This window comes from Chiloscyllium plagiosum, unplaced genomic scaffold (assembly GCF_037043375.1).
Source record: "Chiloscyllium plagiosum isolate Xiang-an unplaced genomic scaffold, Cpla_swu_hap1 HiC_scaffold_4, whole genome shotgun sequence".
Classification (NCBI taxonomy): Eukaryota; Metazoa; Chordata; class Chondrichthyes; order Orectolobiformes; family Hemiscylliidae; genus Chiloscyllium; species Chiloscyllium plagiosum.
In genome coordinates, this window is record NW_028270142.1 from 16,979,959 (window position 1) to 17,007,570 (window position 27,612).

Consider the following 27,612-nt stretch of genomic DNA (forward strand, 5'->3'; position numbering starts at 1 on the left):
TGTCAGCAGGAGGCCATGTCAACTCAGGGAGTTCAGAACTAACATTCCTACCCAAAACTCAGCATGCAATAATAAGTAAAACACCTGTACTTCAATTTTGGGGATCTAACTGAAATCGGTGCCTACTGCAGCCAGAACTGCAGTCTTAGAACAGGGCAAAGATGTCATTTCCAGTGACAATAAATGTGATCATATTATTTGACTTCTCGACCGAGGCTAGAGAAGTCATTCTCATCCCACTGCTGCATGGGTCACAACACAAATAAAAGTACTTTTTCCAGTTACAATAAAGTCAAATAACTACCTTTTCCATATTAGTTTGTAAACAACAAGATCTGTCAACCAGGTTTCTTTTAATCAATTGTTAGTTTTATGATTAAAACAAAACTTATTCAATAAAAATGGTATAATTGGTTAGCATGTATAATTATTTATATAGAAGTACTAATCGTTATTCTTCTAGATATCTCCAAAACACATACACAGACATGCAGACACTATCTTCAGGAAAGAGATTGATTTTTGAAAAAGCAAACTTATGGCCACTTTTGTTTATTTTTGAAAGGGATGTCCATTGGCTCAGTTGGCTGGACAATTGGGTCGCAATGGGCAGTACTGAATTCATTTCCTGCACTGGCTGAGGTTATCATGAAGGATTCTCTTTCCTAACTTTACCCCTCGCCGGAGACATGGTGACCCTCAGGTTAACCTACTACCAGTCATCATCACTCTCGAATGAGACAGAAGCCCCATGGTCTGATAAGGCAACGATGACTTACTTTTATTCTTAAAGGCAAATGGATAGAGAGAGGAATGTTCCAAAGTCTTTTTGTTTTCTGGCATGTGTGGTCAAATCACTAAGCATCCATGTTTGACCCAGAACTGTTACAAATAAAGCTTGCCCAGAAAATGTAATCTCGCTTTCAAAGGAATGAATAGATTCACCTTGAATGCAGAAAGGTTTCCTTTTCAGAAATGAGACAGATCAGTTTGGTTGTTTGTTCTTAGACAGCTTCCCTCCAACTCAGTTGAACCAGATAAAACAAGCACCCCCCAAAGCCAGTTACTCTTCAAAACTGCCGCAGCAGATGAGTACAGTAATTCAAGAGAGCTTTGAATCATTAATTGGATAGAAATACTGTGCAAGGGCATGTTGAAAAAATACAGAAGATTGGCTTTGAATAACATTGTTCATTTGAGGAGATGATGCAGTTACATGGATCAAATGGACTCCCACTATGCTGTAAGAATTCTGTGATTCTGTACTGCAAGCAGTTATCACCACTCTGTGTTTTACAGAAAACAGTTTTTAAAAAAAATGATCACAGGTATCCACAATGATCACTCAATTACCTCTTTAAAATAAACCACTCTAGGTACTTCCTTAAAGCCTGAAATAAATCCTTTTCTCACAGTCCTTCGTTTTCCGAGCAGTATTAAAAATAAAGCATCTTTTGAAATGTCATGGACTTTTATGTAGCTGATCCCTTTCAGGATGAAGCTAGACATACTTGTATCTCACAGTTTACCACCTATTTAGACACACCCATGAACAAGCTGGGAATAGAAGGATAGGGACCATGTGCAGGCAGGTAGGGTTATTTAAAATGGCATCATGATCAACCCAGGCACATGAGACCAAAGGGCCTACTCCTTTCATGTACTGTTCTATGCTCTAACAGCAATCAAGTATTATTTGAATATGTGAAAATGTTTATTCTTAATGGTTGTCTATAAGATAATGTAACTATTTTGTTAGAGCAGCGAGTAATTCATCCATGCCTGCAGAGAGTCATTTAAAGCACTGAGTGAGGTGGTAATGACATCTGGCATGGCTTTACCTGATCAGGAGGGAAGTGCGCCAATCCAAATTTATGAATTGAAGTTCCTCCACATAATTTCAGTAAACCCTGTTTCTGAGCTTAATTTTGAAGCATATTTAGAAACTTCAAAGGAAATCATGCCCTCAGCACTTTGTGTGCCGCAATTTGAAAGCCAAGAGTCACTGTAATTAATGGAAATGATATTTGGAAGGGAAAATATATGTAAGAGTGTGGATTATTCAGCCAAGACGATTAAAACTTTGAATAAAATGCAATAAAAGCATAATAAAGTTTCAGAAATATTCTGGAACTGAGACTATTTCATCACTTTCACTTTGTTCCTTATTCCCCCCACATCGTGCATTTGGCCACTTCACTCTTCCTTTGTGAAATTTTGTGCCTACTTGAACACCTTCACCATTGTCTTCCATATTTTCAAAGTGCTCCACTTCAACTGTGCCTCGTGTCCCGTATCCCAATAATCACAATTTTCATTTCTTATCCATTGGTCAATGTCCACTGCTTTTTTATCCTTTTTAAAACACTTCAAGGTGTGTCATTACACATCAAGAACATGTAAAAAGAGCAGTTAATGTTGTTGCTTTCATTTTGTTAACTTGGTAAAATTAATCATGATACTTGAACTCAATGTGAAAAAATTGAAGAAACAAGGCAAACTTCTGTTTCAGTATTACTAAAGCAAAATACTGCAAATGGTGGATATCTGCAATAAAAAAGGAAAATGCCTCTGCGAAGAGAGGAAGGCACAAAAATTGTTCTGATAAAAGGTGATGATCTGAAATGTTGTTTTCAGTGAAACCTGCCAATGTGGAAATAAAGGCAGGGGTTTGGGGCAAGGAGGTCATAAAAATCAGGCAGGGGTACCCACATTAGATTCCTAGCATCATGAAAATTGGCCTCATTAATTTGCAGGTGGAAAGTGCCAATGCCAGTCACGCAAAGGCAATTATGTTCATTAATGAGTCACTTGATGTCATGAGCCCAGCAAAGTTTAATGGAGGTTCAAGAATTTAATGGAAATTGAACATATTTTTCATAGCTCTTGAGATATGGGGATTCTCTCACAATATGTCTGATGGGTGCACCTGGCATCAGGAAGGAAAAGGAGCTGAAAGCTACCCTCCCTATCACTTGGTGACACTGATCCTCCAACTCCTTGCCCCACTCTCATTCAATTGTATCCTAGAATCTGCCTTTGATCCCAGAAGTGGACCTCAGTGCATTACTACATTCCAGCAAAACTACTGGCATTGGAGAACTTCTGACTTGACCGGAAGTTTTTTGGGGTGAAATTAGTGCCATGCTAGATACATGATTGTGTGGGAGGCCCGACACTGTCACTGAAGTATTTGACAGCTACTTAATTGATTCAGGCCTCCCTCACAGACAATACTGGTCTCCATTGCAGTTCTGCAAGTACTTTGTACAGTCAACTTTCATACAATCATAGAATCTCTATATTGTGGAAGAAGGTCATTTGGTCGATCAAGTCCACACTGACTGTCCAAACAGCATCCCACCTAGATCCACCCTCTACCCTATCCCTGTAACCCTGCATTTCCAGTGGCTAACCCACCTCACTTGCACATCCCTGAACACTATGGGCAATTTTGCATTGCCAATTCATCAGGCCTTCACATCTTTGAACGATGAGAGGAAACCTATTGTTTCATTGCATAACATCTAGCCCATAACTCTGTTTTTCCAAAAGATGCAGGAGCTCAATTAGGCCACTCAATCTTTCAAGTCTGCTCTGCCATTCAACGAGATCATGGCTCATTTCATAACCCTCAATTCTACTTATCTGCCTTTTCGTTATAGCTTTTTTGATCCCTTTACTGATTAAACATCTCAGCCTTGAATATATCTGGCAGCTATTTAAATAATATTCCGCTCCACTATTCTTCCTGCCAAAATGTACAACTTCACAGTTTTCCACATTATGTCACATCTGCCATTCAGTTCAGTTTAGAAAACCTGGCTAGCATAGACAGGTTAGGCCGAAGGTTCTTTTCCATGCTGTATACCTCTAGTACTCTGTGAATCTAACTCACTTAACCTGTCCATAACCTTCTACATGCTCATTCTCACCACTTGCCTTCCCACTTATTTTTGTGTCAACCTTAATATATTGATGATGTGGTGTTGATGTGCTGGTGTTGGACTGGGGTGGACAAAGTTAAAAATCACTGCACTTTCATAAGGTTGCTGAAGAAGGAGCAGTGCTCCAAAAGCTAGTGCTTCCAAATAAACCTGTTGGACTATAACCTGGTGTTGTGTGATTTTTAATTAATGTATTGAGGAGATGTCCTGGTGGAGACTTCATCACTCAACTCTGGTTTGCCTATTTTTGTGTCATCCTGCAAACTTAACTAGAGCTGTCTGCCATGAAATTGTTTGCATGTTTACCTTCAAAGTTGATCTTCTCCCTCTTTTACTGGTTATCATTTGTTGGTTTTTAAAACTTGCACAATCCTCTGGCTTATGACTAATCTTTGTTAGAGACAAAAACAAAACGCAGATTAGATTAGATTACTTACAGTGTGGAAACAGGCCCTTCGGCCCAACAAGTCCACACCGACCCGCCGAAGCGTAACCCATCCAGACCCATTCCCCTACATTTACCCCTTCATCTAACACTACGGGCAATTTAGCATGGCCAATTTGCCTAACCTGCACATTTTTTGGATTGTGGGAGGAAACTGGAGGAAACCCACGCAGACACGGGGAGAATGTGCAAACTCCACACAGAGAGTCGCCAGAGGCGGGAATTGAACCTGGGTCTCTGGCGCTGTGAGGCAACAGTGCTAACCACTGTGCCACCGTGCCGCCCACCGTGCTGGAAACCAAGGTAGACAAGCAAGATGCTGGGAGAATACAGCAAGCCAGGCAGCATCAGGTGAAGAAGTCGACGTTTCAGGTGTAACCCTTCTTTAGGACTTGGGGTGGGTGTTGGGGGAAGCTGCAGATAAGAGGGGTGGGGGAACAGGGTGGTAAGTTGGGGATCGGTGGAAACAGGTAGGGATATGACCTGGTTGGTTGGTGGGAGGGATCAATCCGATAGTTGGCTGAGATGAATGGAAGGGAGGGGGAAGGAAGTAATTTGAAATTGGAGAACTCAATGTTGAGTCCTTTGGGCTGTAGTCTGCCCAGGCAGAAGATAAGGTGTTTTTAGATTAAATTCCCTACAGTGTGGAAACAGGCCTTTCAGCCCAACAATTCCACACCGACCCTCCAAAAAGCAATCCACCCAAACCCATTTCCCTCTGACTAATGCACCTAACACTATGGGCAATTTATCTGACCTGCACACCTTTGGATTGTGGGAGGAAAGAGCTGAAAATGTGTTGCTGGAAAAGCGCAGCAGGTCAGGCAGCATCCAAGGAACAGGAGAATCAGGAAGAAGAAGGGCTTATGCCCGAAACATCAATTCTCCTGTTCCTTGGATGCTGCCCGACCTGCTGCGCTTTTCCAGCAATACATTTTCAGCTCTGATCTCCAGCATCTGCAGCCCTCACTTTCTCCTTGTGGGAGGAAACCAGACCACCCAGAGGAAAGCCAGTCAGACACGGGGAAAATATGCAAACTCCACACATACGGTCTCCCAAGGCTGGAATTGAACCCGAGCCGCTGACGATGTCAGGCTGCAGTGCTAACCACTGAGCCACCAAAGATGGTCATGTCAGAAAGTGGGTTGGAAGGAGAATTAAAATGGGGAATCTACAATGAGGAGACCAAATGTAAACTAAGGGAACATTTCACCGATACTCCGAAGCATCCCAGGTGATCATTTATTTCAAACAATGTGCTTTCTCCCCCTGTCATCCAAACAGCCCTCCACTGCATCACCTCCATTCCCAGTTACACTGCTCTAACTGTCCCACCAACCCAATAAAGAGAGAGTCCCCGTTGTCCTCACCTACCACCCCACCAGTCTCGGCAACCAACCCATCATCCTTAAATACTTAACTCTAAAACCACCCCACCATCAAGGATATCTTCGCCTCCCCACCCCTCTCTGCCTTCCGCAAGGACCATTCCCTTTGCCAATCCTTGGTTTGCACCACTATCTCCGACAACCCCCACCCACTGAAACCCCTGGGACCTTCCCTTGCAACCAGAAAAGATGCAAAACTGCCGGCACACCACATCCCTCACCTCCATCCAGGGTCCGAAACAGTCCTTCCAGTTGAGACAGAGGTTTACCTGCCTCCCGTCAATCTGGTTTACTGTATCCAGTGCTCCAAGGTGGTCTTCTCTACATCGGGGAGACCAAACGTAAACTAAGGGAACGTTTCACCGAGCATCTCAGCCGGGCCCACAGGGGCTGACCAGACCTCCCAGTCACCGCATTTTAAATCCCCTTCCCACTCCCTTTCTGACATGACCATCCTTGGCCTCCTTCATTGTCACAACAAACCAAACCACAAATTGGAGAAACAACACCTCATCTTCTGCCTGGGCAGCCTACAGCCCAGAGGACTCAACATTGAGTTCTTCAATTTCAAATAACCTCCCTTCCCAGCCCCTTTCCCTCCCTTACACTCCTCTCAGCTGTTTACTGGATTCACCCCTTCTCTCAACGACAAGGCCGTACCCTCTACCTGTCTCCGCCTATCCCCACCCCACCAACCTTTATCTGCAGCTCCCCTTACACCCGCCCCCAGTCCTGAAGAAAGGTTACAGCTAAAACATTGACTTATCCACCTCCTGCTGCTGCCTGGTTTGCTGTGTTCTCTCAGCCTTCTGCCTGTTTACCTACAAATAACTTTTGCCAAATTGTATGTTTTTTTTCTTTCAATTTGATACTTACCTTAACTTCGCTGGTTAACCATAGTTCACTTATTCCCTTTCCTACAATAGAGGCAGAGTTCATCTACTTATTTAAGACTGAGATAGATAGATAGATTCTCGATCAAGGAATCAGGGGTGACAGGGAAAAGGCAAGAAAGTGGTCCTGAGGAATATCAGATCAATTATGATCCTAATGAATGGTGGAGCAGGCTCAAGGGGCTGAATAGCCTACTTCTGTTCCTATTTCTTATGGTGTTGTGATCTTAACACATTGTTCTATGAAACTGTCCTGACTGCACCCTGAGTTTTACCTCATGGTCACCTCTGCCAATCTGACTGTACCAATCTACATGAAGATCAGAGTCACTCATGATAACATAATTTCTTTGCTGCATGCCTTCATTATTTACTGACATTTTCTGTTTCTATTAGAGGGTTACTATTCGAGGGTATTTAATCCACCACTCCTAGTCTCATTTCCCCCTTTTTTATTTCTTACTTCTACTATGACTTCTGACCCAAGATCACTTCTTGCTGTCATACCTATTCCATCCTGGACCAACAAAACTACCTCAGCACCCTTTCCTTTCTGTCTGTCCTTTCAAAAAGTCGCATTCTCCTGAATATTTAATTACCAACTTTGATCTCATCATAACCATATCTCTGTAATGGTTGTAAGATCATGTCCATCAATTTGTACCATCCATTGATTTAGTTTTTCTGAGTACGAGGTGCAAATACTTGAGATCCTGTCAGTTCAGCAGGGTATACAGTGTTTTCTGTTCTTATTTGTTTAGTATGTCTGCATAGGAAACTGAAAATGTTTTCAACAGTTTTCATACGTCTCAACATACAAAGGCATGTTCTACTCCTATAAACAGTAATTGAGAACAGCAGTGTTTCTTTGTCTTAATCATTCAACAGTTACATTAGTTAAATCCTCAGAGACAAGAAAATCCTGTGCCCCACCCTCCCTGCAGAAAATGGAGTGATGATAAATAATAAGCTAAGAGATGATTTCTATTAACCGGTAAGAAACCCAATAGCCTGGAGCAGGCAGTTTTGCTGCCAGTCTTTGTAGAATAGGCAATAAATCACATTTTCAAAAACATTCTTTCCAGTATAAACAATTATGAAGAAAATACAGCCCCTGATGTGCTTTATTCACAAAAGACAGTGAATTGTTTCTCTACCTTTTGCATTTAGGCATGAACATGAGAGTCTTATAGCCAAGAAACTTGCAACTATTGAAGACATGCACAACAAATTGAAAACCAATATTGAGTCAATACAGCTGTTGAATGAACAGGTATAATACATTAACATTTTCACCTTAAGCATGAGAACGGATTGAATGTTCAATATTACTGCTTATTCTCCATAAGAAATGTTCTTTCCTCTTTAAGAACTGAGAGTTTATTTATAACTTTAGAGTTGAATATCTTGTAAAGATTTTAAAAAACAGCTTTAAAACTGACATTTCATTTGTGTGGTGTCTATGATATGCAAATCTGATAGCGTTAACCAAAGTAAGCTTCTTTCTAATAAGTCTGTTTCATATTTAAGTGCATAAATGTCTGATTTTAGTTAATATAAGTAGTGATGTATTTATTGCTGGTGCTGGCAAATCCAGTGAAGATTACCAAACAACAACTCCATGAAGGATTCATTTATGGGTTTCTGATGTTTTTAAACACAATATACTGAAGAGGTGAGTTAGCTGGATAAAAGTAGTTTTCAAACTGTCACTGACCCGTTGATCATCAAAGACAAGCATCTAAAAAGTTCTTATAGCATCCAGCCACTCTGCACTCAGAAAGATGTGTGGACATTTTGAGACAATAATAGTCTAAATTAAGAAAAAAAACAAATTGCTAGAAAAGCTCAGCAGGTCTGGCAGCATCTGCGGAGAGAAATCAGAGTTAGTTAATTTCTATTCTTGTTTCTGATTTACAGCATCCGCAGTTCTTTTGATTTGATCCTTCCAAATATTTCATGTTATGACCAGACCAAACCCCCACAAATAAATGAAGGAGATAGCCTAGACGCTAACTTTTATCTTATTTAAAGGCAAGTGTAGACAGATTTAATTGGTCAAACTACTAGGCTTTAAGCAAAACACACTTTATTCTTACTTCACAGCTAAAATACAATGAAAAAATAAGAATTGGTGTAACTTTAACTGTATTGAAATACTTACAAAATAATATATGTTTTAGCTACTACTCATCAACTGTTCCAATATAGCAACATCCCATAAACACACCCTTGGCGAAGGCAGATTCAGCAAAACAGATTCGTTCTCATGCTATCCCCTTTAGTCCAGGACCAGGAACACCAACAAGGAATTTAGCAGCAGAGAGGGCACTCAAACTTTTGCAGCTGAGAGAGAGCTGTATCTGGCAGCTTCCACTCCAAAACCCCTAGCTTCAACAACTGAAATCAAAAACTAAAATCATGTATGAGCCTGACTCTATCTATTCATGCTTATTTTGTTTACCTTTTGAAAAAAAAACCCAAAGCTATTTACTCTGCTTTCCATGGATCAAACACCTTGGCACCAGATTTACAAAATGCCTTTTCAAGAGAAACAGGGCAAACAAATCCCTCTTAAACGCACATCTCAGCACACATGATTGTTCTACTGTCAATTGGAAAAAAACAGACGGGACAATGATTTGACAGCTCATCCACATGGTGAAACTGTGACAAACTAATAGCCCCTCAGAACTACAATGGAGTATGAGCTTAGGTTGTTGTCAGGTGTTAGTGCACAACTTGATGAACCAAAGCCAAAAGAATTCACCAGATGTTATCAAGATTGATAAACAATATTTTTATTTTCTTATCTTACATATTTCTCAATTTGTGTTTCTGGTTATTCCCATAAGTAGTTTTCACATATCCTATGATTCCAAATACATTCTTTTTTGCCAATATCTAGAAAAATAATAGTACTACCTAGGGATTATCTGACTGTATCACTCGGCCAGGATGAAAATGTTCTGTCATTTTAAATGTATAATCAGGCATTAAGATCTAATAGGAGGCTTTGAAGAAATTTCATTTGGGAGTGGGATATGACTGCAAAGTTGGCATTGAAGGGTCTGTTCTGTCTCTCCTGCACTCACCTCCCCCCCTCCCCCCAATCACAGGTTTTGTGTTTCCCACACTTGCTTTTTCAACTTCAACAATCACAGGTTTTCTCCCAAGTTCAGCACTTGTTGCACTAGACAGGACTTGGTTTAGACTTCTGATAGGGGAAATAGCAGCAACAAGAAGTGGAAGTCAGGCAGATTAGAGAAATCCTGAAGGGGTGGAGAGGAGGGAGACCAAACTAATTCATGAATGAGTGGGGGCCTATGTGGGCGGGAGGAAAATGGGCATACTGAGTATAGAGTGGGAACACAAGGGTTCTTGCGTGGGGAGAGAGTGTATGAGTGACAGGAGACTGTGTGGGGAGGGTGCGCATTCACTTTGCATATATGTATATAATCCAGCAAGGTCTTGTTCTGGTGTTAGTATTGAGTTCATCCTGTATTGCATGCAGTAACTGCACTGAATGCTGAAATGCTGAGGTCTCAAATGTGTGTTATACAAATATGTTGGCCTACAATGTGGTTGATAATAAAAGGGGAGGGAAATTCCACCTATTTGAACAGGCCTAGAACTATTTGCATTTCATGACAGATCTTAACAAGAGCTATAAACATGATTCCCTGGAACCAAAGAAAATTTCAGACCTTGTTCTCTCAGATCACTCACATCCCAGGGCTCTTTATAATATTCTCATGTGTTTATTAATGATAGATTGGTAAAACAGTTTTACTAAATCAAACCAGGACACAGGATCCAAACCAACAAATTGTTGTGTTTATATTTCAGAAATAAATGATCAGTGCACAATCACAATGTCGTATTATAGGGAAGGATACTGCATGGCCATTTGTGTGCAAAACCTTATCCTACATCTACACAGTACCAGATTTACATATTTAAATGAGCTTCTATCCAAAACAAACAGGTTTGCTGGTTACCTCATTCCAGCCACCTAAACGTTTTTTGAATGGGCCTGGAACACCAAAGACAATCCAATGCAAGTAGCAGTAAAGGTCACTACAGCATTAAACTGCTACAATCTTGAGTCTTTTCAGGGATCTGCTCTTTGTTAATTCATTCAAGGGATATGTGCTTCACTGGTTCAGCCAACATTTATTGTCCATCCCTACTTTCTTTGAGAAGGTAGTCTGTTTGGTATAATTAATCCCACAATATCAATAGGGAGGGAGTTCCAAGATTTTGACAAATTACAGTAAAGGAACAGCAATATATTTCCAAGTCAGAATCATGAGTGACTTGGAGGGAACTTGTAGGTGGTGGCGGTCCATGCATCTTCTGTCCTTGTCCTTCTAGATGTTACTGGTCATAGGTTTGGAAGATTTGCTGTGTAAGGAGCCCTGGTGAACCTCTGCAGCATACCTTGACGATGATATACATTACTGATACTGATTGTTGGTGATACACAGAATGAATGTTTATGTATATAGTGCCAACTAAGCAGACTGCTTGGTCCTGGATGGTGTCAAGTTTCTTAAATGTTGTTGGCACTGCACTTATCCAGACAAGCTTTGTGGAGTCAGGAGGTGAACCATTTGCTGCAGGACTCCTAGCCTGTAACTTGCTGTTGTAGCTACATTATTTTTATAGCTAGTCAAGTTCTGTTTCTGGTCAGTGCCAAACCCCAGGATTCTGATAGTGTGAATTCAGCAATAGTAATGCCCTTGAATGTCAAGAGATGATTGCTAGATTCTAGATTAGATTAGATTACATTAGATTAGATTAGATTACATTACAGTGTGGAAACAGGCCCTTCGGCCCAACAAGTCCACACCGACCCGCCGAAGCGCAACCCACCCACACCCTACATTTACCCCTTACCTAACACTACGGGCAATTTAGCATGGCCAATTCACCTGACCTGCACATCTTTGTGACTGTGGGAGGAAACCGGAGCACCCGGAGGAAACCCACGCAGACACGGGGAGAACGTGCAAACTCCACACAGTCAGTCGCCTGAGGCGGGAGTTGAACCCGGGTCTCCGGCGCTGTGAGGCAGCAGTGCTAACCACTGTGCCACCGTGCCGCCCATTCTATTTTGCTAGAGATGGGGTCATTGCCTAGCACTTGGTTGGCACAAATGTTATGTGTGACTTGTCAGGTGAAATCTGGATAGTGTTCACCTCTTGGTACATTTGTACATGGAGTACTTCAGTATCCAAAGAATCAATGAAGATTGGTACTGAAGATTGTTCAATCATCACTGAACATTCTCACTTTTGACTTTACAATGGAGGGAAGGTCTTTAATGAAACAATTGAAGATGGTTTGCCCTAGAACATGACCCTGAGGAATTTGTACAAAGATGTTCTGGAGTTGAGATGACTGACCTCCAATAACTATAATTAACTTCCTTTGTGTCAGGTCTGATTCCAACCAGCGGTGACTTCTCCCTCGGATTCTTGTTTTGCTGGAACTTCTTGATGCAAACCTTGGTTAAATTTAGTCTCAGATCAACTCATTTCTGGAATTAATTTCTTCTGTCTGTGTTTGAACCAAGGCTATAAAGAGTTCAGGAACTGAGTGGCCCTGATAGAACTGGGTGTCAGTGATTAGATTATTGCTCAGCAAGTGCTGCTCAATGGTATTGTTGATGACAACTTCCACCATTGAAGGTTGACAGTAGTCTGATAGTGCAGTAATTGGATCGGTGTAATATGTCCTGCATCTCATGGAAAGAATATATCTCTGGGCGATTTTCCATATTATGGGGTAGATGCCAGTGTTGTAGTTGTACTAGAATAGTTTGGCCAGGGCACCAAAGTTTTAGAGCATAAGTTTTCAGTATTATTGCCAGAAAATATTCAGGTGCCTGCAGCCACTTCTTGCTATCACAGGGAGTGAATTGAATTGGTGGAAAACTGGTATCTGGACCACTGGAGGAGGCTGAGATGGATCATTCACTTGGTACTTCTGGCTGAAGGTTACTGCAAATGCTTCAGCCTTATCTTTTGCCTGATGTATTGGGCTTTTACGTTATTGAGACTGGAGATATTTATGGAGCCTGTTCCTCCAGTGAGTTGTTTAATTGACCACAAGCATTCGCGACTGCAGAACTTAAATCTGATTAACAGGCTGTGAAATTGATTAGTCCTACTGCTTCTGCAAAGTCATTCTGCACCCTTATTTGAACCACAGTTAGCCCCTTGGCTTAATGACTAGGAGAAGGTGAGGACTGCAGATGCTCGAGATCAGAGTCAGAAGGTGCAGTGCTGGAAAAGTACAGCAGATCAGGCAGCATCCGAGGATTAGGAGAGTTAACGTTTTGGGCATAAGCTCTTCATCAAGAATGTGGGAGCTAGGGGTAGGGGGCAGGGGCAAACGTGCTGAGAGGTAAATAGGAGGGGGAGGGCTGAGGGGAAGTTAGCTTGGAAGGTGATAGGTAGGTGAAAGTAGGGGATGATGGTGATAGGTCAGAGCTGAGGGTGGAGCAGATAGGTGGGAAAGAAGATCGACAAGTAGGGCAGTTCAAGAGAGCTATGTCAAGTTGGAGGGTTGGATCTGGGATAAGGTGGGGGGAGGGGAGATGAGGAAACTGGTGAAATTGACATTGATTCTGTGTGGTTGGAAGGTCCCAAGGCGGAAGATGAGGCATTCTTCCTCCAAGCATCAGGAGGCTAGAGTTTGGCAGTGGAAGAGGCCAGGACTTGCGGAGTGGAGGGAAACTTGAAGCAGTCGGCCACAGAGTGGTGGAGTTGTTTGGTGCATGTGTCTCTGGGACGGGAGTAGGGAGGCATCACGTGATGATAAGCAAGATGTTTTCTTACTTATGTTTGACCTGATGCATGCGATACCATGGGGTCCGGAGTCAATGTTGATGACCCCCAGGGGAGTTCTCTCTTGACGGTACACCACTGTGCCACCACGTCTGCTGTGTCTGTCCTGCCGAAACGACAGAGTACATTCAAAAATAGTGATAGCATTGGCTGGAACATTGAAACATATGATTCCATAAGTGTGACTGCATAAGGCTAGTATGTAATTGTGTTGCTTTTCCTTAAGTTTGAAACCTTCCTTAATTTGTTAGTTAACCACAGATGGTGGTTTTTCATTTATATCAGAAATATACTTACAATGAGTATTCTGAAATATCAGCTGAAATATGTGCCACAGCTTTTCTGCCGATCTATCCCCATGCCTAGTTTCCAAGTTCACTTTAGCTAGTTTTCATGCTCATACAGTTGCCCTTAATAAATTTAACATATTAGTTTTACATTCACTCTTCTCCATTTCAAGTTTGATGGAGAATTCAGTCATATTGTATTCACTGCTACCTAGGAGTGTCTTAAATGAAAAGTCAAATTGCACTCAAACATAAATGCTGTTTCTTCCCTCTTAGATGCTATCAAACCTGCAGAGGTTCACCCGAACTTCCTGTTTTTACTCTATGTCTGGCATAACCCACCCTCTGATTAGTTCTAGAACATTCTACTCGAGGAAACTATCTGAAAAGCATTCTATGCGCTCCTCACCCAGGCTACCAATCTGATTTTTCCAGTTTAGATGATTATTACTGCCCCTTTACCACAAGCACCCAATGTTTTTTTTCTTGTATACTTAGTTGTGACTCATGTTCAGGCACTCATGACTTTTCTCCCCCTATCGTATCTCCTCTCCATCCAAACTGAAGAAACATTTTGATCTCCCAAATCAAGATAATCTCTAACTATTGCACGTTTGCCTGCCTTTATTAACAGTGCTACTACACCATCTTTATCTAGCTTCGTATTCTTCTGAAGTGTTATATACCCTCAATATTCAGTATCCAATCCATGCTATCACACAGCCAGGACTCTTTGATAGCTATCAGATCATTTTTATTTGCTTCAATATATGCTACCAATTTGTTTACTTTACTAGGAATGCTGTGTGCATCAGATATACCTTTAGTTCTGAATATTTATTACTTCAATTAATCTATTTTTGACTTTGCATTCTTAAAATTAATCTCTCTGCCTCTTTCTGCCATTCCCTGCTATTTTGTCCTCCTGCCACAAATCTACTCCTGGACTGGCTACATCTGTCAAAGCTTGATCCCTCTTCCCCATTGTTTAATTTAAAGACCTCTCCTATTTTCAGTTGTACAGTCACAGAACAGGTTAAATGCAGACCATCACAAGTCTACTGATACCGGTATCTTCCACACCAGTCTTTGAGACAATATATTTATTGTGACTGTGTTCAGTAGCGTCTGCTGTTTGGCACGTGGCTTACCTCATGTTTTTCAATTTGGTACCTACCTCCTCATTTTATCTAAGTATCTGGCTTTAATCCACACAGGTAGGCACTTTGAAATTGTTCGATAATTATAAAATTGCAACTCCAAAATTAAAGCATTCTCTGACCTCTTAGCTGCTCCTCTTGTGGTCACAGCCTGACGTTCTTTACAGATGGAATCGAACTACCCTATCCTAAGGAGTGTGATGGGACCCTTCTTAATGCACTGGAATGTCTTAAACTCTGCCTCCAATTTAAGTTTTTAGTGTTGGAATTCCTATAGTTTCAGACAATTACTACAGATGTGTTTGCCCTGGATAGCTTTCAGATCCAGAGTCTCCCCCATTATTCAACTGCAGCACAATGCCTGTCTACCCTTTGTCTGTGTGCAAATGAGCTAAAATATAATTCATTAATTTAAGTAGTTAAATAAACCTTGTTGGTAAATTTAAGCATAATTTTACTGTATCTATTAAATGTTGATAAAGTTAAAAATCACATAACACCAGGTTATAGTCCAACAGGTTTATTCCAAGTCCACCCCAGTCCAACATCAGCACCTCCGAATCATTATTAAATGTTGATGTAACTTATAATTGAAGTTTATATATAACTCATCAACTCAAACTGAGCACATGCACTGGCTTCCAGCAGCTGAGTGATGTGCTCCAGAAGATTAGGGTTCATTTCTTTCCCCAAAGTCCCACACAAACCACCTCCCAATTCAGCAATCACTCCACCATAGTTGGCCATGCCTTCACTTTCTACAATGCCCGCCCTAAACCTCTCTGCCTGTCTCCTCATTTCCTTCCTTTAACTCACTCGGTAAGACATGCTGCTTTGATGAAGTTTTAAATCATTTGTCCCAATATCTACTCATGTTGCTCAGCAAAACACTTTGTTCATAATTGTCCCCTGGACTACCTTGGGATGTTTTATTATCCTAAGGTGCTGTTCAGGGCATTATGTGGGTAATGACTCCCACTCCATCAAATACATTCTGCTGCATAGCCATATTCAGGCCCAGAGAGGAAAAGAGCTATAGACTACTGACCTCAGAAGACTGTGTAACCTAACTGATGCTTTCAACACTAGATACAAATTCTGGGTGGCTCCATAGCTGCTGACTTCCACAATTGCTGTCCACATTGGCAGGTTCCTCCGATAGTGTTTGAGGAAGGAGATTGTCCACTTTGCCACTGTAGCCTGGAGAAAAGCCTAAAGGAACAGTGATCCATAGGGTTGCCTGAAGTCTTCTATTTTCAATTGTGACTACAGGTTTCCTTTGAGAATTCCCAGGTAGGCAGTTAACAGTAAATACAGCAAGAGAAAAACAAATCTTAGAAATACAGCAGCATCCAGCAGCAGTGGAGAGATAAACAGTTCATCTTTCAATTCTAGTGTAACTATTTCAGGCATATCAGTCTCAAAACATTATCTCTGTTCTTCTCTCTCAATAGATGTTGTGAAACCTGCTGAGTTTCTCCAGCATATTCTGGTTTACTTTCAGATTTCCAGCATCTGCAGTTTTTTGCTTTTGCACCAGTAGATGCAAGGCTGGCAGGCAGCAGTAGAAGTAAGGCTGATAACCTTTTAAATATGGTCCAGACCTTGCTGCAGTACCACCTAACAGCACCTCATATCCTATTTCCATGCTGTCATTGGATGGCCCCAGCACCTCACCACTGCTAATTTGCTGTTCACCAGAAAAGCACATGTGACCAGCTACTCCCCATCTAGATGGTCCTAACTTCAAGACCCACAGTCAAGCCACAAAGTTCAACCCACGACAACTCAAATATGCTGTGGTGGTTTTTGAAGAGTTAAGGCTCATGAAAGGTTTATTTGAGTGCTCCAAACTGCTGTAAGTGCATTTATTCACAAAACTACACATCTGTTTTGTTTTTCTCTGTATTTAACACATCCAATAACAATAAAGAAAAATGATACTGCAACTAAACGCTTTTGTTTGACATTACAATTTTAAATGCTCCTCCATTCAATCTAACAAGGAGGTCATTTTTCATTCTACTTTAGACCCCAAGCATTTACATTTAGCCCTCATGTTTCGTTCTGTGGGAAGGTCTGTCTTTCTCTGAAGGTCACAGAACTGTAAGCCTGAGAGAGTAGCTATTTTATAAAAATTAGTGAAGAGAATTCATCAGTTTGTTGAGATTTTAAGAAGTGAAGGATGCAAGTTGTGAAATATTCAGATCATAGGTCATCTCAGAATTATTTGATATCTATTGATGAAGTCATTTCTTAATCAAAAGAATGAGACAATACAGACATTGATTCAAGCTTTAGATTCTTAAAATAATCAATTGAGTCACCCCAACAGACATCCCATAATCTTTGCAACTTTGCTTCCAAAGTCTCAGTTTAAATAATAATAAATTGTCCTATTTATGAAATTGTACATTCAGTTTGCACATGTGCTTATTACAGACTTAGATTTACTAGTGAACATATCTAGATTGGCATTCATTTTCAGATTCTTCAGAAACCTTCTTTGAGTCCTGTAGTCCCGTTACTATTTTAAAGATAGCCTTGTACTGAAGAGTGTTTGCCATGTTAATTGTACAGCGATGTTTTCACTCCCCTAGACTAAAGTTATCAAGATAACAATCATCCATTCTTAATGAGTTCTCTGCATAACAGTCATTGCGAATTAGAACTCAACTCAAAATCATAGTAAAATTATTCCTTGACTGCATTTACTGCTTTAATCTTATGCCTTAAATGCAGGAATGCTTCAACATATTTTATAACATTTTTCTGACCGTTTTAAGATTTAAATCATCTGCGAGCATGGAGTGCAAATAGTTTGTTTAGTCAAATGAACTGTCAAGGCTGAAAGGTCATGATGCTGACAAGGCACACTCGTGCAAATTTGAGTACTGAAAATTTTCTTTGCTAAAGGCAAGTGTAAAGGTGCAAAAGTCAAAGTTATTACTTGTTTCCTTCCTAAGGCCTCATTGCCAATATGAATATGAATATTAAGATGTTTCATCTAAGCATTGAAGCATTTTTCTAGATATTAATTAGTTGTATAAACAAAGTTATAAGGATGTCCTTGCATTTTGCTTGATTTAAAAACCATTAAATAAAAATCTATTAATGATTTAATCTGTAACTAAATTTACATTTCATAAGCAGTTCTACAAACTACCTTTCTTTCTTTTGGAACTTGTTAATTTGTCTGTTCCTAAAATGAAGTGAGAGGACAAAGTAAGTGCCTGCAGCTCTTGGCTGTTTCACTGTTGGAAATAAACAAAAGTACAATCATTCATTTGGAAAAGGTGAATTTAAATATTGTTTTAAAATAACTATTGAAATTTCTAGACGTTGTATTTATTACTTTATGTTTAAAATACCTTTTGAATCTGTGAATTTTGCAGGTTTTAGCAAAATTTGACAAAGAAAGTTCATAATGTTCTGTAAGATATGTGAAAGTATTAAATTTAAATCTAATAATCTAGTTCCACTATTTCACAACTGGTTTGGAAAATAAGGAGGAATTGATTGAAGTGTACTCAGTTGCTTTGTATTTCTCCAAGTGATGGAAATTTCCTCAAACCTTGGAACATATGTATCCCCAGATACCATCTACTGGATTTTAAATTTATTACAATATTTAAATAACAAACATAGCAATAAAAAAGTAAAGTACTGTATGTTAGTTCTCTAGGGTATTAACTACATTTGGAAATGAACCAAAAACTATGTAACATTAGTGAATAAAACATGGCAGATTCAGGAACTCTAGCTGTTTGTGTAACCTGCATTGCCCTCAATAATACAACGGTGGATAAGCTAACTGTGCATACAAAATGCATTATTATACAGCACACACTGTATGTCGTATTCAAAAATGGCCATTTTTTTGAATATGCTTTATTAACAAGTCAGACTCTTTTTGCCCATGCAACTAGGATGTTGGCAATTTTGGGAACTATGTAATATAATTTACACTATTGATATGTGCAGTGATATCAGGGAAGTTTTTCCAAATGTGCCATTCTTGACCCCTGCTTCCGGTGCATACCTATTTGCAACAACAGTTTCTTTTCTTTCCAGTTTTTCTATTGTTACGAGAGGTCACCACTGTGCTGGTTGATCACTTTGGTGTCAACCATCACTAGAATTTATCAGTTGGTTTTATAACAGATGCCCATCTTGCAACTAATATTCTCCATTTATTTGGTGTTGGAAATCATAACATGGAAAGTCTCCAATATCTTTTGCCTTCCATTGATGTTTTGGAAAGAATTACAGGCCAGCAAATAACTTGTTACAAATGCACGTTGCATGATGATGACTTGAATCCTGATCCTCTGACTCAAAAGCAGGGATGCTCCTGCTTCTCAAGCAGTTCCAGTTGTGATTTAAGTTTCCAGTGCCAGGCAGGGGAAATGTCTGCAATCACACTGGAGGATGCTTTCAGTAGTGAACCCTGTTCTCAGGTCACAATGCTTCCAAGATTGGCAGGCTGTAAAAAAGAATCTTAGTCAAAAAGGGACCAGTCATGGGGTCCAAACTTTCATATCCAACTCTACTGTCATGTACATAAGACTGGTTGAGAGCAATACATTGACAGGGAGATTTCTCCACTTTATATTTCACATGTAAATGATTCACATTACTTTGGTCTTACTTTATTGACCATTACTATTTATTGAAACTAGCTTAGTCAGAGACTTAAATGTACTGGGATGCCTTGTTGTTGCAACATACTGATCTTTAGAGGAGAGTTAGGGACTTTTCCTTTGCTTCATCTACAAAAGTATTGTGCTTTTTGTTCACTTTTTATTGTATGTCCATGTTAGTCTCCAGTGTTGTGCTCAATAGTCCATGGGACATTGTTCAACTTGCAACTCAGTCGGTCCTCCCCCTATGCTTCATAATGATCACTGTTCAAAATCAGTCTCAGTAGGGCGAATTGAAATATTGTTGGTATGCTGATTTTGTTCTTTATGCCCCTAATTTTCTTACCTTGACTTCCACCAATCCCTTTTCCCACCACATCCGAGACATGGGGCCTTTTCCACTTCACTCCTCTGTGCCCTGACTCACCATCTCTCATTCCCTGGGTCCCTCATCCATTCAATAACACATTACAACCCTTTCGCCACCACTGATTCACACTTGGGTTTCCACACAAAATGCCATTCTCCCACTCCCCTCCTTTGTGCTATAGAATTAGACAAGAAAAATGACCTTAAATATAACTACTCAAAGCAGTTACTTGGCACTTTAACTACTTACACAAAATGTACCATGCACCTCTGCCAGTATCTTGAAAGTAGGACATAATATTTAAAAATCTTCAAATATTTGGCATATAAAAATGAATTTATAGACATGAATGTGCAAAAGGATGGTGTGAGGCTGAATACACTGCAAACATGCTGCTGATGTTATCTCTGCATCTTAGCTTACTGCCAGGAACTCAAAATTTCATATTTAACTAAATTGAGCATGTTCTTGTAGACTTCATAAAATCTACCCCTCTAATATGTGTAAAATTGGCATGGTAAATGCTCAGAATACTTTCCTGTTTGTATGGAAGTTGATTCCCATTCATGTCAATAACTCCCCATTAACAGCCAGGTTTATTCTGTTTTCAAGTCGGCAATTAGTTTAGATTAGATTAGATTACAGTGTGGAAACAGGCCCTTCGGCCCAACAAGTCCACACCAACCCGCCGAAGCGAAACCTACCCATACATTTACCCATAACCTAACAGTACGGGCAATTTAGTATGGCCAATTCACCTGACCCTGCACATCTTTGGACTGTGGGAGGAAACCGGAGCACCCGGAGGAAACCCACGCAGACACGGGGAGAACGTGCAAACTCCACACAGTCAGTCGCCTGAGGCGGGAATTGAACCCAGGTCTCTGGCGCTGTGAGGCAGCAGTGCTAACCACTGTGCCACCGTGCCGCCCACAAAATAGTTGCTATTCTGCTGTGTCTTACAGCACACTCAATTTGCCACACATGAAATGGAACCAAATTGTATGAGCCAGACAACAACAAGTTTTTTTAATGTAGCAGACCAACCCCATGTCCTTTTAACAGAAAAGGGAAAAGGCATTAACTAATAGAAGAAAATCCAAAGGGGTGACTGTAAAGAAGATTGAAAACCCTGACCACAGGAACCTAATGGCACAGGCAGGAGATGCAACACAGTGGAGGAGTTTAGGAAATGTTCAGACTCGTCAAAGTTATGCCACTAATACTGGAGTGTAGACAGACCATAATACAGTCAGAGAATCGAGGATGTACACTGGTACACAAGATAGACAAACTTGTAGAGATAAGCGAGAATGTAGATCTTGAAACAGGCATCAGATCTTTACCTAAAATGTAAGTCAGTGTATATCCTTCCTGAGGTGCAGTATTTAAAACTGCAGGGGATAGCTGCATTGTGGTTATGTTACTTGACTCATTTTCAGAGGCCTGGGTTAGTGATCCCAACACACTAGTTCAAATTCCACCACTGCAACTAGGGAATTTGATTCCTTTAATAAATAGATCTGCAACAAATAAATCAGCAATTAGGAAAACAGTATCACTAATGATGACTATGTATCTTATCAGATTGTCATAAAGACACATCTGGCTCACTAGCATGTAAATCTTCCGTCCTTCCATCTCTGATTGATAAGCCAGTCCAGATGCTGAGCAACATGGTTCCCTATGAGGTGGCCCATCAAACTACTTAATTAAGGGAATATAGAGATAGACAATGAGTTATGGCCACTCCAGTGACACATAAAACCTGATAAAGGAACAGCGCTCCGAAAGCTATTGCTTCCAAGTAAACCAGGTTAGAGTCCAACAGGTTTATTTTAACTTTGATCACCCCAGTGCAACACTAGCTCCTCACATCATAAAAAACATCCAGATAGTGTCAGATCAAAACACAGTAAACTGAAGAATAATTACTGAAACATTTGTGCTTCAGTCCTATGAGATAAATAACAATATCCCAGTTGCAACTTGAATTACTTTTGTAAAGGTCTAATAGACTTCAATACTTTGTCTACGGTTAGTTCTGCTATATTTTTAGATTAGATTACCTACAGTGTGGAAGCAGGCCCTTCGGCCCAAGTCCACACCGGCCCTCCGAAGAGAAACCCACCCCTACCCCTATAATCCACCTAACACTATGGGCAATTTAGCATGGTCAATTCACCTAACCTGCACATCTTTGGACTATGGGAGGAAACTGGAGCATGTTTCTTTAATACGAATTGGCTTTAACTTTATTGAAGAACTTAGACCATTGTTTCTGGAACACGAACTTTGACTATAATGCATGTCTGGCCCCAGTGGTTTAACTGGCATGACTATTACACGATTTTCTTATAACACAAGGTTGCATAAGAATAGAACTTGCACGTTATATCAGAACGGACTGTACTTGGATAATCAAACCTTTGTTCCTGTACAGTTCCTGATTTCTCAGCTTTTAGAAAATACTCCCAATTTATATCTCTGTGCCTTTCATGAACAAACTCATATTTGGTCACATAGAACTCAGTTTTTCATTTTTTTTCATCCAAGCTCCATTGCATGTACAATTAAGTCAGTTCATAGTGGCTCCAGTTTTCTGTTAGTACAGAACAGATCTTTTAGTTCATCTCCAGTGTCAATGAAGAACAGGATTTCCTCCATCTTTTCACACAGGACCATCAACAGTTTCCTACAAAACTTTCTACATGACCTTCCATCTGTCCCACTAATTTTCCTTAAATTTGGATGCAGAATTTTTGCTGGATGTCAAACCGAACAGCTTCAGTCTTTCCAGTATTAGATTGGAGAAGGATGAATGAACTGTTCAATAGATAACAATGGCAACAGTGTGATAAGTTTTTCTTCTTGTTAGGTTGATTTTCCAACATAAATGTAGCTTTTTATGCTCAAAAGAGTTAATACATATTGTATCAGTTTTTTCAATGTTACATTTGACCAAAGTAAATAAATATCCTATAAAATTTAAAGTGAATTTGGTTAATGTACCAACAATGTTTTAAGTGCCTTATAGAATGTACAAAGATACAAATTAGGAGCAGCAGTGAACTATCCAATTCTTCTAGACTTTCCTGTCATTTAATTTGTGACCTCAATTCCTTGTATCTGCACAACCCTGATAAACCATTGACTCCAATTTCAATAAAAGTCAAGTCAAAATCAATCAACAAATTAGCCACCTCTGCCCTAAAAGTATTCAATGGCTATGCTTCCACTGCTGTATGGGGAAAAGAGGTACAAAGACTCAGGAGCCTCTGAGAGAGAAAAGAAATCTCCTCCTCATTTCTGTGTTAAATGCATGACCCCTGGACACTTGCAGCAGACATAGACACCCAGCTCACAGATTGGAAGAGGCTGCATCTCAGGTTTTTCACCTGCTGTCTTAGTAATGCCTTACCGGCTTACCACAGTGGGAACCCTGCTAACTGCAGTAAGGCTGGTTTCCCACAATGCCAAGGTGGTAAAGCGGTTAGCTGGTTTCCCACAATGCCAAGGCGGTAAGGCAGTTAGCTGGTTTCCCACAATGCCAAGGCGGTAAGGCAGTTAACTGGTTTCCCAAAATGCCAAGGTGGTAAGGCAGTTAGCTAGTTTCCCACAATGCCAAGGTGGTTATAGTATGGGTGAAGTTATGAATGACAGAGTCCTGATTGAAAAGTGGTTGAATGTAATGAAAGAGCTGAGATGATTGAAATTGATAAAATGTTATCTGGTTTGTGTGTTTGATATTCAAGTTAGGAGCTCATCAGCAACTAGCATTTGTGGTGATGGCCTTGTCTCATGCAAACCTTTGGTGAGCAGCTCTGTGATTTGTATGTTCTCCAGGTTGTGATGAAAGGTCAGTGAGTTAGTGGGTGCTTGAGCCACTGAATAATTTAGCTTCTTTTCTGTTTTAAATGTGAGCCCTGGCAGATGAGACAGAGACAGTTACATTATAATGCAAGTAGCACAACATGGATGGGTGCAATGAATTGATAGACACTGATTGTGCATGAGGCAATATGATGAAGATGCCTGACATCCAATATTGTATGTGACAGTCCTGTGCAATTGCTCACTCATAGGGGAATGAAGCATGAGTAGACAATACCACTTGCACCAGTGGACTACAAGAGATCATTTGTTCTCCTGCAGCACCATAGAGACTGACTACCACAGTCATCTCCATCCAGACCACTTAGAGAGTTGGAGTAGCCTCTAGTTCATGTACTCTGGAAAGAGGATCTCCTTTCATATACAGGGAGCCACTGGTGATCCATGGCACTGCTTTTTACCAGCTCTGTATATGGTGAGGGGTGGGTTGAAATGATAAGCAGGGTTGGTTGATCATACATTGCAAAGAGTGAGGTGCTGCCCAGATACTTTTTAAAAATCTTGCCCAGAGGTTGGTATCTGGGAGGTCCAAAGTGGGCCGAATTTCAGCTTATTACTGAAATTCAGTGTTTTCTCCATACATGTAATAAGCTTTACATAATGTGGAAAGCATGAGCTGGTCCCAAGTGGAGGTTGGTCGACTTTTCAAGTTCACTCCCTCACTTATCCTCAGAAATGAAAGTTCTGCTCTGTATACCCTCATCACAACTTACAGTTCTACCTATCCTTGTATTATTAGAAAACTTAACATTCAGTCCTTCCATCTGACTCATTGATATAACCTGTAAGTAATTAAAGCTTCAAAACTCAAAACCTCACAGGTTGCATGGATAGAGGCCTGGTTGGATAATACATTACTTCCTACACGGTAAGCTCTTACTTCGATGTGGCACTTTGTCAAATGCCTCCTGGAAATTTAAGTACAGCCCATCCACCGATTCCCTTTTATCTGCACTGCCTTTATTTCCTCAAAGAACCCTAATGAATTCATCAAACATGATTTCCCTTTCACAAAATCATGTTGACTCTGCCTCATTTTATTAAGAAAATATAATTACCATGCTATAACCTCCTAAATAATAGAATTTAGCATTCTCCCATGACACAAGTTAGATTATCTAGCTGGTTTCCTGCTTTTTATTTCCCCCTTCTTCAACAGAGGATTCTCATTCATTATTTTCAGAACCATTCTGAATTAATAAATTGTGTCAAATCAAGTGCATCAACTTGCAATGCCTCTTTTCGCTGTGAACTATGTTGTTATATACTGGCATTTGTGTTCAAATATTATGTTTATTTATTTTTGTTTCTTGAGTGACCATAAGTATACATAAGGGGTTTTAATTCTTTTACAATGCTTGTGCATGAACCACAATAAAAAAAATCAATTTACTTTCTTTATTGAATTGGAACAGCTAAACACACTCAGTAAAGTAAACCTAAAACTGAAACAAGAGTTGGAAAAAGAGCAAGTTCGCTGTCATCAACTTGAACTGCAGTCAGAAGTCTTTCAACAGACCATCTGTTCTCTGAGGAGCCAACTGAAGGATCAACAATACCTGGACCATCCACCAAGCAAGCAAGTATCTTTACCTGAAGGGACTATACTTTCTGATCCAGCAAAACTTTTAAACGGTTCCCAAGGACTTGAACAAAAGCCGAACAGAGTTTTTTCAATGGAGAGTGTAGAAGATTTAACCAGAGAGGATCTTGAAAAATCAGTGAATACTGATCCAATGATACCAGACAAATCTTACTGGATCCAACGAGTTGGAGAGCTTTCGGCTCAGCTACAAGAGAACACTGAATACTGGACAGACAAAATGAATGAACTAACCAAGCAAATTGAGCATGTTATTTCAAGTTCCACCAAGAAATAATGATTTCTGAATTATTGAATTCAACATACATTTGAGAAAACAATAGCAATTAGATATTTCCTTGAATAGGAGGTTTTTATATTCATAACAAGCTGTTAATAGGAAAAAGCTAATGCTGGTGCCTTATAATAACTATTAGTAATGTAAAATTTGCAAGAAATATTTAGTGATTACAGGGTTAGAACAGAATGTCTGTAAGTAAAACAAAATAATGATTAAGTTGATAAATAACTGCATATATACTATTGAAAAAAGGAAGCCAAAGAAATATTAGAAATAATCAAAACTAGTCATTTTGGAACTAATAGTATTAGTACAAAAAATATTTTGATTTACTTTTTTTTCTGAACGGCTTCCATTTTTATGACTTCTCTATGTCATGTGCAGGTAAAATGTGGAAGCGGTTTGATCAGACTGTTAGTTTTGTTTCTGCTTATCCACTGATTGTCATGACAGCTGATTCAACATCTTAGCAACAGCCATGACAGCTAAAGGATAATGGGTCTTCTTTCAATAGAGGACTCTGCATACTTAAGCAACAGTGAATATGTAAGGTCTTGTCCAAACCATGACAGTCTGCTATTAAATTTATGTTGTGTTGATAAGATGACAATATCTCTTTCTTTGAAAACTCTTCTTAAAGGATATGATTGAAAAAGAATCTAATGATTTGATGAGTAAAATACATTTAACATTCCTTTGTTTGGTCTCTTGATTACAGCTGGTATGATTCTATTTCAAAGAGAATGGAACATCTGGAAATAACATATTAGTGTCAAGCCAAATGGTCAAAATTTTATTTGCAGAACAATGAACAATGTGGGAGATTATCCAGACTGAGCGGTTTTCAAAGCCATTCTTTTACAACGTCAAAAATGGTGCATATAAATTATGTTTTTTAAATTGTCAGCTCACTGAGCATTACCCTAAAATACAGAAAGAAATGGTGCTCTTGAAGGATTCAATCACAGTCACTCTGCAAATGCAGTTTGAAACTTTTTTTAAAAATGTATTCATGAGATGTGAACATTGCTGCCTAGGTCAATATATTGTTCATCCCTCATTGATACTGAGAAGCTAATGGTGAGCTTCTTCCTGAAACCACTGCAGTTGATGTGGTGTAGGTACTCATAGTCTTGTTAAGGGGGGAGTTCCAGGATTTTATTCCAGCAACAGTGGCGTAGCAGTGATAATGTTCCAAACCAAGGTGATGTGGGACTTGGAGAACTGACAGCACAGTTTTGGAGTTTAATCTAGGTTGATTTTCATTTGCTGTAACATAGATTCTGAGCAGGTAAAAACAAGGACTGCAGATGCTGGGAAACCAGATTCTGGATTAGTGGTGCTGGAAGAGCACAGCAGTTCAGGCAGCATCCAAGGAGCTTCTTGGATGCTGCCTGAACTGCTGTGCTCTTCCAGCACCACTAATCCAGAATATAGATTCTGAGCAACTGATTGAAACACAGACTCATCCCAACCCACTCAAAATTGATCATGTTTTTATTATTAATTCCCAATTTAGCAGCTGGACCTCTGTGACTGGTTCACAGAGAAGCTGGAAATGGATTCACACCCATTCTTTATTTTTGAGTTCTCAGTCTGTGCTTGATCTGCACAGATAGACGCTCAATAGAGGCCAGGGTCTTGCTGAAAGAAAGGGGTATACATTGTTCCCAAACAAATCCAAGAATTTAGTTTCAAAGTGGAAGTGAAGTAGGTCTAAAAAGACATTGACTATTTCTTGACCTGGAAATAATGCAATAAAAGATAGGTACAGATATGTTTAAATAAAAACTAATCAAATCTCAATCTTATAGGCAAATGTCTGTACTATTACATTTTTGAAA

General features: G+C 39.9%; 1 protein-coding gene across 1 annotated transcript in view; it reads left to right on the top strand.

Annotated features, from left to right (window-relative positions):
- Positions 1-26,678, top strand: part of LOC122549388 (uncharacterized) — a 510,886-nt gene extending 484,208 nt beyond the window's left edge. The window contains exons 30-31 of the mRNA XM_087985979.1: positions 7,845-7,947; positions 25,301-26,678. Of these exons, the coding sequence (XP_087842105.1) occupies positions 7,845-7,947; positions 25,301-25,765 (568 nt within the window). The 3' untranslated portion in view covers positions 25,766-26,678. The remainder of the gene's footprint in view (positions 1-7,844; positions 7,948-25,300) is intronic.
- The last annotated feature ends 934 nt before the right edge of the window (positions 26,679-27,612 follow it).